General features: G+C 40.4%; 3 protein-coding genes across 4 annotated transcripts; 1 reads left to right on the top strand and 2 right to left on the bottom strand.

Annotated features, from left to right (window-relative positions):
• Nucleotides 1–388: 388 nt before the first annotated feature.
• On the bottom strand, nucleotides 389–5651 carry LOC127802615 (pentatricopeptide repeat-containing protein At3g61520, mitochondrial). Its single transcript, XM_052338527.1, has one exon. The coding sequence runs from the start codon at nucleotides 5574–5576 to the stop codon at nucleotides 3258–3260; it is 2319 nt and encodes a 772-aa protein (XP_052194487.1). The 5' UTR covers nucleotides 5577–5651; the 3' UTR covers nucleotides 389–3257.
• Nucleotides 694–2076, top strand: LOC127802617 (WRKY transcription factor 22). The gene is made up of 3 exons (XM_052338528.1): nucleotides 694–1118; nucleotides 1213–1323; nucleotides 1614–2076. Exons 1-3 carry the CDS (start codon nucleotides 694–696, stop codon nucleotides 2074–2076), a joined length of 999 nt encoding a protein of 332 aa, XP_052194488.1.
• Nucleotides 5652–6170: 519 nt separating the features above from the next.
• Nucleotides 6171–12012, bottom strand: LOC127802658 (3-methyl-2-oxobutanoate hydroxymethyltransferase 1, mitochondrial-like). Of its 2 annotated transcripts, XM_052338597.1 has the most exons (5): nucleotides 11547–12012; nucleotides 10566–10772; nucleotides 10280–10426; nucleotides 6844–6897; nucleotides 6171–6754 (listed from the first exon to the last, which is right to left on the bottom strand). In XM_052338597.1, the coding sequence occupies exons 1-5, from the start codon at nucleotides 11970–11972 to the stop codon at nucleotides 6530–6532; spliced, it is 1059 nt and encodes a 352-aa protein (XP_052194557.1). In that variant the 5' UTR covers nucleotides 11973–12012; the 3' UTR covers nucleotides 6171–6529. The 2 variants fall into 2 exon arrangements, with proteins under 2 accessions (XP_052194557.1, XP_052194558.1); XM_052338598.1 differs by lacking the exons at nucleotides 6171–6754; nucleotides 6844–6897 and adding an exon at nucleotides 6904–7585.
• Between the last annotated feature and the right edge of the window lie 822 nt (nucleotides 12013–12834).

A 12834-nucleotide genomic window follows, 5' to 3' on the forward strand; every position in this document is an offset into this window, starting at 1 on the left:
AATGAGTTTAGTAAAAGTTAAAAAATTGTATTAATTGGCCTGCAATTGGGGTGTCTCGTTGTCGGCAAGTGAGAACGCATCTCTCACGGGTCGCAAGTGACACGTGTCCCCTTTGACATTGCCTAAAGTCAATCCCTAAACCCAATGAGAAAAAAAGCGGTTTTCCACTGTCCCGAGAAGCGCAAGAAAGACAAAAGGACGCGATATTAAAACGACACAAGAATCCGCCCTCGCAAGGCTCTGTTTGGACCCATTCTGCTACTTTTAAAAGCAAATGAATTCCGACGAGCGTGATTGGTGATTTGGTTTTAATAAAATTTAAAATATACATCCTAAAATACTCCAATTTTTTTTTTTAAAAAAAGAAACAAAATGCTCGAAGCAATCATAAAAAGTAAAAAACACAGGTTAAAAGGAAAAATTATAATGGTTCAGCTTCGAGACTGGAAACAGAGAACTAGGATCTAGGGAGCAGCCAAACGCGGCCCAACCTTTGACAATTCCCAAACCGCACTCTCTCTCCTCTTTCTACAAAATAATAATTGCACTCAATTCATCTCTCTATCCCACTTCCAAAAGTCAGCGCCTTCTTCTTCTACTTGTTCTTCTATATCCCTCCCCCTCTCTTTTCCTCTTTCTCTTACTGGTTACTAGAAGAGCAAACAAAGAAAGAAATCACGGCAGAAGCAGATAATGGCGGATGACTGGGATCTCCACGCGGTGGTCAGAGGCTGTGCCGCCGCCGCTACAGCTTCCTGCAGCCTAGATGTCGTCCATCCCCCCTCCGGCAGCTACCCACCGCAAGATCTGGCCCGTCTGTTGTGCCCAGATCCATGTCAGGCAAGAGGCATTAAGAGCAGTATTGAAGAGCTCCAAGACTTGTTCAAGCCCTTTCTTCCGAACCTCCAAACTCTCTCCCCACAATCCAAACCCATCTCCCCCCTCTCTGTTCTTGGAGGACTACCAGATCCTTCGCCGCCGCCGCCGCAACTAAAACAACAGCAGAAGCTTCCTCTCTGTGGTTATAGACCAATAGATAGAACTTCTTCTTCTTCTTCATCTTCGTGTAATATTACTACCACTGCCACTGTTAAACATCCTCCAAGATCGAAGAAAAGGTAAATTTGTCGATGGTCTTGTTTTTGCTTAGAAAAAGTAGAGAGATTTGGGAAACATGCACCCATCACCTGAGAGCTCGTCTTTTTCTTGCAGGAAGAACCAGCTGAAGAGGGTTTGTCAAGTACCGGCTGAGGGTTTGTCTTCTGATATGTGGTCGTGGAGAAAATATGGTCAAAAACCCATCAAAGGGTCTCCATACCCAAGGTGGTTTTTTGAAGATCGATTTCAACCATTTTTTCAAAGCTCTTCTCTTCTCTTGCTCCTCTTTTTTGCTTAAATCTTGCTGTTTGAAGCAAATTTAATTTGCTTTTGCTTCTAGAAACTAGTTCTTTTGCTCTTTGACTGTATCTGTATGGATTAATGTTGTTTGCGTTAAGGTTTTTCAAGCAAAAAATGTTGTGGCTCTGCTTTCGGAAACAACTTAGTAGTAATTGTAGTTGGGTTTGTGGTCTTTTGCTTACATTTTTATTTTATTTTCTTTTATGGGCGAACAGAGGATATTACAGATGCAGTACCTCCAAGGGTTGTTTGGCCCGGAAACAAGTGGAGCGAAACAGATCCGACCCGGGAATGTTCATTGTCACCTACACCGCCGAGCATAACCACCCTATGCCCACCCACCGGAACTCACTCGCTGGAAGCACCCGTCAGAAGCCTGTCGCCGCTCAGACCGTCACAGAAAGTGACGCCAATAAACCCTCTTGCTCCTCGCCGGCGAGCCTTTCTCCGGCCACGGAAAAGACAGAGAACAAAGAAGACAGAGATGACTTTATGGAAGATGAAGATGATGAATTTGGCGTCTCTGATATGGCCATCAGCGATGATTTCTTTGAAGGTTTGGAGGAACTCACTGGCTCTTCGCCCGCCGGAGATTCTTTGCCTGAATGTTTCCCGGAGAGTTTGCCATTTCCCTGGCTGGCCGACAATGCTACAACCACCGCCGCTGGCGGTGGGTGAGTTCCTGAAAAAGTGATTCCCTGACACGGCCGGCCACGAAGATGCTTTACTTCACATTCACTTTTCTTTATGTTTCCGTCCGTTAAGAGAGAGAGAGAGTTTTTAACATTGACAAAAGAATCTTGCAATTACAATGTTCTGTACTAGTAAGGTATAATTCCCCGTTCCATTACAGTGAACCTTGTAGAGGAAAAAAGCTGTTTATTCCAACTTCGTCTCTGGATGCGTCATATAACAATCACTAAAGAGCCTCATTGTCAACCATCACGATCAGTTCTTCTCTACTCATTTGTTGGGAGTTTATATACATATTTGCGTGCGTTTAGACCATAAAATATATATACTAGTGTCTTTAGTGCACGATACTCCCGGTATGTGATGATTCTGTTTTGCAAGCATCAAAGAGGATTGCATCTAGATCTGGATCAAGATGTCACCATCCAAGTTTCCTCGTGGAATCCCGGGTGGAACAAACTGAAGAACAGAGGACCCACAGGCCAATTTTCGATCAATGGGGATCTTTACATAGAATGTTTGACAATACTTTCTGGATTGTGATTCCTAAGCAAATTCTTCTTTCATTGCTCGGTCAGTCAGTTGACTGTTTCCAAATCAACCGATCTTAAAAACAATCTAAATGGCAAGAAAACAAATTACTTGTAAACGGAGGGGAAAATGATTCATCATTGAGGAGAAGTTGGGAGGGAGGTTAGGTTTCGACTAGATTTCATAAAATTCTTGTGGGGTCTTAAGCACAGACGATCCACCCACAATTCCAGCACAAAAGCAACTGTGTACACTTAAGCACCATGTAAGGCTCGGAATGAAAGGAGAGACGAGTTAAAGAAGAGGTGAAAGTTAACCTCAAACTTGCATACGGAAGAGTATTCCAATTTATCTAAGTTAAAATGCCAATGAAAGTAATTTCAGAACTTGCCTAACAAAGAAAATGTAACCCACATTCACAGGATGAAATTCATCAATTTTGGCCGCGAAAACAGCCACCAGAACCAAGAATCTTGGACTACAGCTCCGTTTGAAGATCACTGGTGTCTGATAGAAGCAGATAATCCATCCACCTATAGATCGAAACAACTCAGCTTGAGCTTGCCATTCACCAGACAAATCAATCAGAAGAACAGAAGCGTGATATATTTTTCTCCTGGCTGCAATCGAGCAAACTATGCTGCTGAGGCTGAAACTTGATACCCTTGCACAAATCTTCTTAGTTTTTCCGTTTCGCCAACAGCAGAAAGCCAATTAGTGAGAATCTCCATGGTGATATAGTCGGGACTACAGGCTGTTTCAGTCATCTGATCCATAAGCTCAAACGCTTTCTCCAACCAATTCATTTCCTGAAGGCCTTTTAACATGGCATTATATGTGGTGGTATTTGGTCTCACCCCCTTAACTTTCATATCATCCATAAGAGACATAGCAACTTCTACTTTCTTGTTCTTGCAGAAAGAGTCAATTAGCATGTTATATATGACAGTGTTCGGGGTAATCTTTAAACCGGAACTCATATCCCAAAATATCTCCATTGCTTTGTCAAGATTGCCCGCCAAACAATGCGCATGAATAAGCGCTCCATGAGTACCAACAGTAGGCACAAGACCATCACGAACCATATTTTTCATCATTCTATGGGCAGTCAACAGATCCCCAGCCTTGCTGAAATATGAAATCAAAGTGTTGTATGTGACGCAATCAGGCTTCACTCCAGCTTGCTCCATCTCCTTGAGCATGTCATAAGCTTTATCCAATTTATTCTTCCTGCAGAACCCACCAATCATTGTATTGTAGCTCACAGTGTCCAAGCAGAACCCAGCTTTTTTCGCAAGCGATGCAACGAAACAAGCATCATCCATCCTCCCAGACTGCGTTAGCCCAGATATCAAAGTGTAGTATACAATTGCATCTGGTGAACATTCAGTTTCTGACATCTCATTGAACAACCCCATTGCCTTATCGATATTGTTGGCATTGCAAAAGGCATTAATCAGGGTTGTGTAAGTAACTGCATTCCCCTTCAAACCCTTCTCCGCCATTTTACGAAAGAAGTCCATTGCCCTACTTACTCGCCCATACTTACACATACCATCAACCAAAGTGTTAAGGGTAATCACATTTGATGGCACCCCCTCCTCGTTCATCTGCTCAAAAAGGTCAAGGGCCTTTTCAATTTCACCAGCTTTGCAGAACCCATTAATCAGGCAATTATAGGTAACAGGATTAGGCGAAACATTTTGGTGCAACCTCATCCGTTCCATCAATTGCAGGCCCTCTCCCTGCCTCCCTACCTTACACAGTCCATCGATCAAAGTATTGTAAATGATCGAATCCGGTTTAACTGAAAAATCACCAGCTTCGCCACCTCCAATCATCTTCTCAAATACCTCCAAAGCCTCATCAACCCTATGGAACTTGCACAAGTGATTAATCAGAATTCCAAATGTTATAACATTGGGCTGGATACCGTTTTCCTTCATCTCCGCTAAAAGTTTGTTCACCTTCTGAAAATGCTGCTGTCTAGCCAACACTGTCAAAAGCGCATTACAGGAAGAAGCTTCCACGTTGCCACCCGAGTTCAGCACATCATGTAAAGCATCCCAAGCCAGATCATTCTCCCCGCTCCTACCAAGCTTAGTGATCAATTGAGTAAGCCTCACCGCAGATGGAAAAGCGCCATGTTCACAGAATTTCTTAACCAACCCAACTATTTTTGTATCGCTCACACTCTTTCCGTTCCTATCCCTGCACAACAACGCAGCCATAACAATATCCACGGTATTATCATTAGGCGGATACTTAGCATCCTGAACAAGCATTTCATCGAGCAGTTGGAATGCATAATCGGTTCTACCAACGCGCAATAAAGAAAGCAACATCGCATTGCTTATATTCGTATTTCGCTTATCTGTGTCAAGCTCTTTGTACACGAGAAGTGAATTTTCGATCATTCCTGCGCGATTGAAGAACCGGACCAGAAGCGTAGCGGAGTTCACCGTAAGAGGAACGCCGTGCTCTTGAGAAATCGAAAGCAATTTGGAGAGCTCCGAGTGTGAGTTTCGTTGCTCATAACTAGCGAGCTGGAATATGGCTTGGAATACGTAAGATAAAGATAAAGGGTCCGGCGGCGACGGGGAGTTCGTCCGAAGGAAGTGAAAGAAATTGAGGGCTTTGCTGGCGGTGCCCAAACTATGGGTGATCTTGTAGAGAAAGGGAGGGGATCGAGTGGAATCGCTAGAGCAGAACAGAAGTCGTCGGAGCTCATCGTTGTTGCCCCAATCGTTGTCGTGAGTTTGCAGGAGAGAGATGACCTGGGTCGTAAGCGTCGAAAAATTTGGTGGCTGTGGCTCCGGAGGTGTTGGGTGAGTGGCCTCGGCGGAGAGGCGGCGGAGGAGCGACGGGGATTGATGATTTGTTCGAGTTTTGGGGTTTAGCAAAAGGGCTAGGTTTGATGATCTTGAACTTGAAGCCGCCAGTTTGCCTCTCATTGTTCTCTGAAATTACGATGCTGCTTTCAGTTCGGAGTTCCACAACAATTATTCGATTCATTCATATGATATGGTAACCGCTCTTTACAAATAATACTTGCACTCCCACACAAAACAGAGTTATCAATATTTTTCATAAAATTATTAATTATTTTTTTTTAAAATAAAAATAAAATATACTTTTAATCTGGATTATATATGGTAAATTATTTTTATGGTAAATTATTTTTATAATAATTGTTTTCAAGTATTTTACTTTTGACAAATAATAAACAAAATGTTAATTAATTCTAAAAATAAAAAATATATATTTCAAAATAAAGACGCTTTTAAGAAGCCCACAAATAACTTTGTCAACAAGATCTATCTTAAGAGGGTAAGGTAGAATAATTGCATTGAAATCGAATTATGTTGTCTCATTCCTAACAAGGGTAACCTTAATTTGTTTTATTATTATTATTCGTTCGAAATTTTGAATTCCTTTTTTCTCCATTTTACTGAAGCACCAACGTTTATCCAATGTCTGGGAAATAGATATCATGGATGGAAACGAAGATGGAAGGAAAATAAAGCCACTTGTCTGCATGATCAGGGTGAGTGTGAGGGTACCCTTTAGATTATACTTAAAATTGATGCAGTATATTTAAGGAGCACAAATGTACTTCTTCCACCAGCTCTCTTGTGTAGACAAGTATCAGGAAGAAGAAAATTCTACATTCTACTTTGATCTTATTCGATAGATCCATTTGTTGCCTTCCACCATCACTGGCTGTCAGTATGTTTCCCTCTGCTATCAGTGACTAACTGTCATTGCCTGAAGCTGGCCGTAACGATGCAGTGTTATTTAGCTCTTTCTTCTGATTGAAAGAGCAGTTGTGCAAAGTTCGGATGGAAAAGAAAAACTGGAGAATGAGTACAATAGCCTCCTCCCTGCGCATGATGATTTAGCCGTCTCAATCTTTTTTGGCTGCTGCTGTAGCGGCTGCAGATGCTGCCTTTTCTAAACCTAACCTTTGTAGCTCATTTAAGAAATTATCCACATCAGCTGAATTGATTTTATATGGGGTGTGGCCCGCGCCAGGGAATGAACCGTTTGTTACTTCTTCCTTGTACTCCAAAAGTGCCTTGTTAATGACATCTCCAACGCATGCATACTGCTTGCAGAACTTTGGAGTTACCTGCAATCCTCAGAGCAGCCTCATTTCAGCAGGCATTTTCCATAGAACAAAGTATTGTGGCCAAATAAGATGGCAGTGAGGAAATGAACCTTGGCATGATGGGGATGCTGCATCATTCCCAGCAGATCATGGTAAACTAACACCTGCAAGGCAATCGGAATTTGGAAACAGGATCTCAGACTGACTTTGTCGAGATCTTGTTAAATGTACCCTCCATGAAAAATAAGATTAAAACAAATATAAAAATAGCCGGCTACAAAACTATCAGTTTACTGATTCAGCAGTGACATATGTTGAGAGTACAGCCCTAGGCAACATAATACTTCTCTTAAATCAACACCATTACAAATTTGAAGTGTTGAATGAGAATTATCAATTAGCAAAAAACTGAAGAAAGATGTTGGAAAATGATTTAAACTAAGTACATTAATGAGTTAGAAACCCAATAGGCTTCCCCAGCCAAAAGACGTAAAATAATTAGAAAAATTATACATTAACTAGGAACTCCAAAAGACATTTATAAATTAGGAGGACATCCCAAACAGCATTCATCAATTAAGAAGTTCAAAAGATTTGCATAAAATATTCATAATGAAAATATCTATATACACTGTTATAGAATGGGCATCCAGGCTTGAGGTCAAGAAGTACTTGCTTCCTTTCAGTTGGTGCAAAGGGATCAAATCCGAGCTAGGTTGACTCCTGGAGATAAGAGTTACGGGATCTGTTGCACAGTGGGAGGCTCCAACCATATTCAAGAAGTGCCAGCAAGAGATGATATTTGTTGCAGTTCTGGTTTTCTCTAACGATGCTACTAACAGTTCCAACTTTCTAACAAAAGAAAACAGTGTCCTATCCTTATAAAGAAACTCGATCAATCCATAGAATTCAGCTATTCAATGACAGGAGACAAAGTTGTTAAATCACAATCGTGACAATGGTTGAGCTACTGCATTTAAAATGCTCTGGCAGATTACATATAGAATACATCAACAGATTTCAAGTATAATGTGCAGAAGTAATCTGCTGTAATCTAGAGTGGAGAATGCCAGTACAGTGTATTGGTTTGCAATCTGAGTGGAATTGTTAGTTGGCTACAAGCTCAGTCACCGTTACTGAGCTATATACAACATCAAGTTCAATATGCCATGAAGAAATCAATTCAAAATAAGACGTCTGGCAGAATCGCATGGTGGGAGGAACCCACCAACCAACCCATATAAATTGGGAGTTCAGAACTTTCTGTTGTTGGCATGCCACTTGAATACAGCCTACAAAGAAATGTCCATGGAATATATGGTCTATCTGTTCTGTTATCTTCAGTTATCTTACCTTCATTTATATAATCTCATCACTGTTGATAGTGAAGCCCCAACTCAAGGCTGCTGGACGGAAGGCTAGTGGGCTTGACCCACTTAGCAACCTCCAGCAGTCTCTTAAAGGATGGATGGCAATTGAGCTTGGCCCATTCAGCAACCTCCTGCGATCCGTTAACTCGATGGCCCATCCAATGCTCTCCCATATATAAAGCTCGGTCTTCGTTTGTTACAACAGCATTCGTCCTTAGCCCTAAATCTGCCGATTTTCTCTCAGAACCGATCTTCTCTCTTGGCTATTTAAAACCCTAGCTGCGACTCATGGAGATACACTGGCGCTCTCAGATCTCTTCCATCTACTGCTATCAACCTTACCTTTGGTGCTGTTTGAGTCCTACAGATCTTGTGTGTTGGCTCGTTTATGGTTGTAAGCTATTTCTGTCACTGATTTACATATTTATCTTGTTGTATTTTGTATTGAGCGTTGAGGAGTTGAGGGTGTATATCTATCATCATTATTATAGTGCAGTGAGCTCCCTTAAACCGGAACTCAACGTGGATGTAGCCCTATTTTAGGGTGAACCATGGTAAAACCTTGTGCCTCTTCTTTTACTGTTTTTATGCTTGTGTTGCTTCGATTTATCTTGTGGGAACAAACTGTCATTTTTCTTCCTGTGTTAGAGGTGGTTGGGATATTTTGTATGTGTGTATGTGTACGCCCCAGCCCAACAATCACCATGCAGTAATCATAACAAAATTGAACTACAAAGTGGAGAATTACATGACAGAAACAATTGGGGAAGTGCTAACCTTTTATTGTAGTGTCAAACCCTGACTATTTTTTTTTTTTTATTAATCTTATCAAAGCAGCTTGATTTGGGAGGGTTTGCAAGAGGAAAGAATAACAGATCAGTTCCAGGCTTCTTAAAAATAAAAGCAGTGAGATTGAAGCTCTAAAACATTATTATAAACTTCTTAGGTGTGTCACTTTCTCTTACGGCCCCTGTAGTTGTTTACTTGACATCTGGAGCCTGGACTTCAGAAATGACATCTGGAGCCTGGACTTCAGAAATACTATCTTCTTGCCCAATCTGTTCTTCTGAATCTAATCTTGACTTCTTTTCTCAAAGAAACATCCATAGCCTTTCATCAAAGGATGGAAACTATTCCTTTTGCCTTAAAAGGATGGAACATGAAGCACCTTATCTCAGCCATCGAAGGAAAAGTAACACACAATACCTAGAGTTTTTCTTAGCTGAACCTAATAAGATGAACTGCAAAATTGTCTCCAATTGTATGTATGGGACATATGTTTTTTGGAACTGTTGAAAGTTAAAACTGCTTAAGTTTTCAAAACCAGGAAATGGTCTACAACTTGAAAGTATAGATCAAAACTGATAACATGCTGTTCTTCCAAGAACTCCCCTCAGATACAACCTAATGATGTTCAACTGGTTGTAGCATCATATGAACTAACTTAGGTTGGAATATATAAGATTTGTTTATGTTATGAATCCCGACGTTCAGACTCATGGATTGTTATTTTCCAAGCCTGCATAGTGGGATAAAGGCTTGATATGTTGTTGTTTATTGTTCTTTTTATAACCAGAAGGGGCAAGTCCCATTCAAGAGCTGACGAATGTTTAACTGGTTAAATATAAACCACTTGATGCCTAAGCTCTATGTGTCATCTCATTTTTGTCACTCTATCCAGCCCCTAGGGGGCAAATGCCCATGCCTAACATCGTAATATCACCAGACTTAGAAATGAATGTAGATTCAAAGGATCTTATAGTTGGAAATCCAAAATTTACACATATTGCTGCCAGAGTTCTGACATTTCCATAATATGCACCAATTTCGAGACAACTTGTTCAGGCATGAAAAGCTTTTAAGAGCTCTAATGGCATCCCACAGCGAACAACTAAATATACTTCCCTCCAGTGCTTGTATTTTGGTTTCCAGAAAACGAGGTCATTCATTTTGCCTCTACATTAATTATTATACTAGGTCCCTGACAAATATTCATACATAAAATTTTGGTCTAGTTCAGAAGACAAGGCCAAAGTTCATTAACAGCTGATACTCTAAGAAATAAGAATACATGCTATCACATCTATATCATTTAGAAAATAAATCGCAGGTATCACATAGCAAAAAATCCACTTTTGTGAATGTAGAAAGAAGCAGGGTTAAAGAACAAACTAACCTGGCCACCACAGAAAGACCCAGCCCCAATGCCAATTGTGGGAATCTTAAGAGCAGATGTTGCAGCAGCAGCAACAGGCGCCGGAACACATTCCAAAACAACAGAAAAACACCCAGCTTCCTGCAAAGCCAGTGCAGTTTCTACAACCTGCAGAACCAACCAACTTAGCATAATACAAAAGCAAATTACATAAAATTATTTACCTGCATATATGTTTGCAGAGAAAATTACGGTGTATACATGTGCAAGAGTATTAATGTCAGTATGTATGTACGTAGAGAAAGACCTTGACGGCACTAGCAACATTCTTGCCTTGAGGCCTAAATCCTCCAAGGACACTGATTGCTTGAGGAGTAAGCCCCACATGCCCCATCACAGCAATTCCAGCTTCCACAATTGCTTTAGCTGCTGTGATTCTTGATGGTGACCCACCTTCCAATTTAATCGCATCCATTCCTCCTTCTTTCAGAATCCTAACTGCAGTATCCACTGCCTGCTCATAAGTAAGATTGTGGCATTTCAAAAACCATAGCATACTCACGCAAATCCAAAAACCTAGTGGTCTGTTTAGCTGTAGAGAACATTTTCTAATTTTTCAATTTCTATTTTACAACTAAACAGGCCCTAACATTTTATGTTTCAAAAACCAATAACATTTATTTTCAGAAAACATCTTTTTGAAGTTTTCCAACTCATATTACAAAGTTTAAAAATTATACAATTGAGTTTTCTGTTTTCTAGTTGAAGATTCATTAGGAAATTGGAATTGAAAAATTAAAAAATGTTCTCTACAACTAAACAGGACCTAAGCCTTTGTCTACTTCAAAAAGTTAAGAACATTCCATACGGTTGTTAGATTCGGAAACTGTTTCTGGGGAATTTTTTGGAACACCCAAGACCAAGAAAAAAATTTGTTTTTTTTTTTTTAAATTATGTGGAGTTTTTTAGAAGAGTAAAAACACTGGATATATACTACTTTAAATAAATTATATGATTGTCAAACAAAGCTATTATAAAAACAATTGGGAGACAAACCTGTAGGAAGGCTAAAATACACTAAACCTTATAAAGTTTATAATTTGGGACGTTCAACCGCTTGTAATTTTATTTTTGAACGAGAATCCCAATTGAAAGATAAACCCTTGTAGTTGGGGTTCGGGTAGAAATTTGGGAAAAGCAGCAGAATGGTTCTTAACGTTCCGCATTCCAAATTTCCATCATTTTGCAAGCAACCAAACAACATAGCTGAATTCGATGATCGCGCTACCTGACTAGTACTCGACTCGTAGGAGCCGAACGGGAGGTCCCCGACGAGCAACGGCCGCTTGGCGCAGCGAGCGACGGCGCGGCAGTGGACGAGCATTTCATCGATTGTGATGGGCAGAGTGGTGTCGTGGCCGTGAACCACCATGGAAGCAGAGTCTCCGACCAGGCAGATATCTATTCCAGCGGTGTCCAGGTGAACGGCGGAGGGATAATCGTAGGCAGTGACCATTGTGATGGGTTCGCCCCTGCGGTACTTCTGGCGCAGGTGGGTGAGAGTGATCCTTTGCTCGGGGTTCTGGGGCTTGGGTCCGCCGTAGACGGTGCTTTCCGGGACGTTGCTCATGCACTTGGGGCTGCTCAACGGTCGCGCCGAGATTGATCGGGTTAGGCATGCGAGAGCACGGGAGGCGGCCCTGAACCCTGTCATTGGAGAGAGGCGCAGAGTTCAATTTCAATATTGCTTTCGGAAATATAAACACACACCGGCACAGGCATACATATTAGTGTAAAATTGTCTCTATTGATTCGATTTTATTTTTCTTATAATAATATATAATTAAAATATAGCTTAATACGTGACTAATTTTTTAATAATTAAAAAATATAATGTTTAGTTATTGATATATAAAAGATCAATATTTAATATTTTAACTATTAAAAATTATTAGTTTAACTCCTTATCATGACAGAATGTTAGTTCATGCATGGATGTGCTCGTTTTTACGAATAAATACTAAGTTAACAAAATATATCAGATTAGATTTAATAAATAAATATGACATTTAATCTTTTAAAAATTAAAAAAATTGGCATTTGATGTCTAATATAAAAAAAATTACAAATTACATTTAACAAATTAGTGATACTATCCAAAATTATCATCACTGCATTATAAAAGTTGAAAAATGCTACTTGTACAAAATGGTTAATGAATAAGTTGACAAATGCATTGAAATGACAAAAATACCCCTCTCCCAATTACAAATTCATCACCCTTGCCCTTGACTCCTTCCCTTTTAGTTCTTTCCATTTTCTCATAATTGTCTCTAGCAATCGCTGCCTCACCTCACCTCGCATGCCTTGCCTATGCATCCTCGTCGGTGTTGTCGCCTGGCTGTTATTGCCTCGCGCTGATCGAGCTTTATCTGGGATGAAGCCCGATTGCTTTATCTCTCATAGACAAGAGGAAAAGAGTAGAGAAGAGACGGTAAATGGGTGAGATTTTTTTGTCATTTTACACGTGTATGTAAGACTGTGTGTAAGTTTGTAAACGCACGTAACATAGTTCG

Source organism: Diospyros lotus, chromosome 5 (assembly GCF_014633365.1).
Source record: "Diospyros lotus cultivar Yz01 chromosome 5, ASM1463336v1, whole genome shotgun sequence".
In the NCBI taxonomy this organism is placed as follows: domain Eukaryota; kingdom Viridiplantae; phylum Streptophyta; class Magnoliopsida; order Ericales; family Ebenaceae; genus Diospyros; species Diospyros lotus.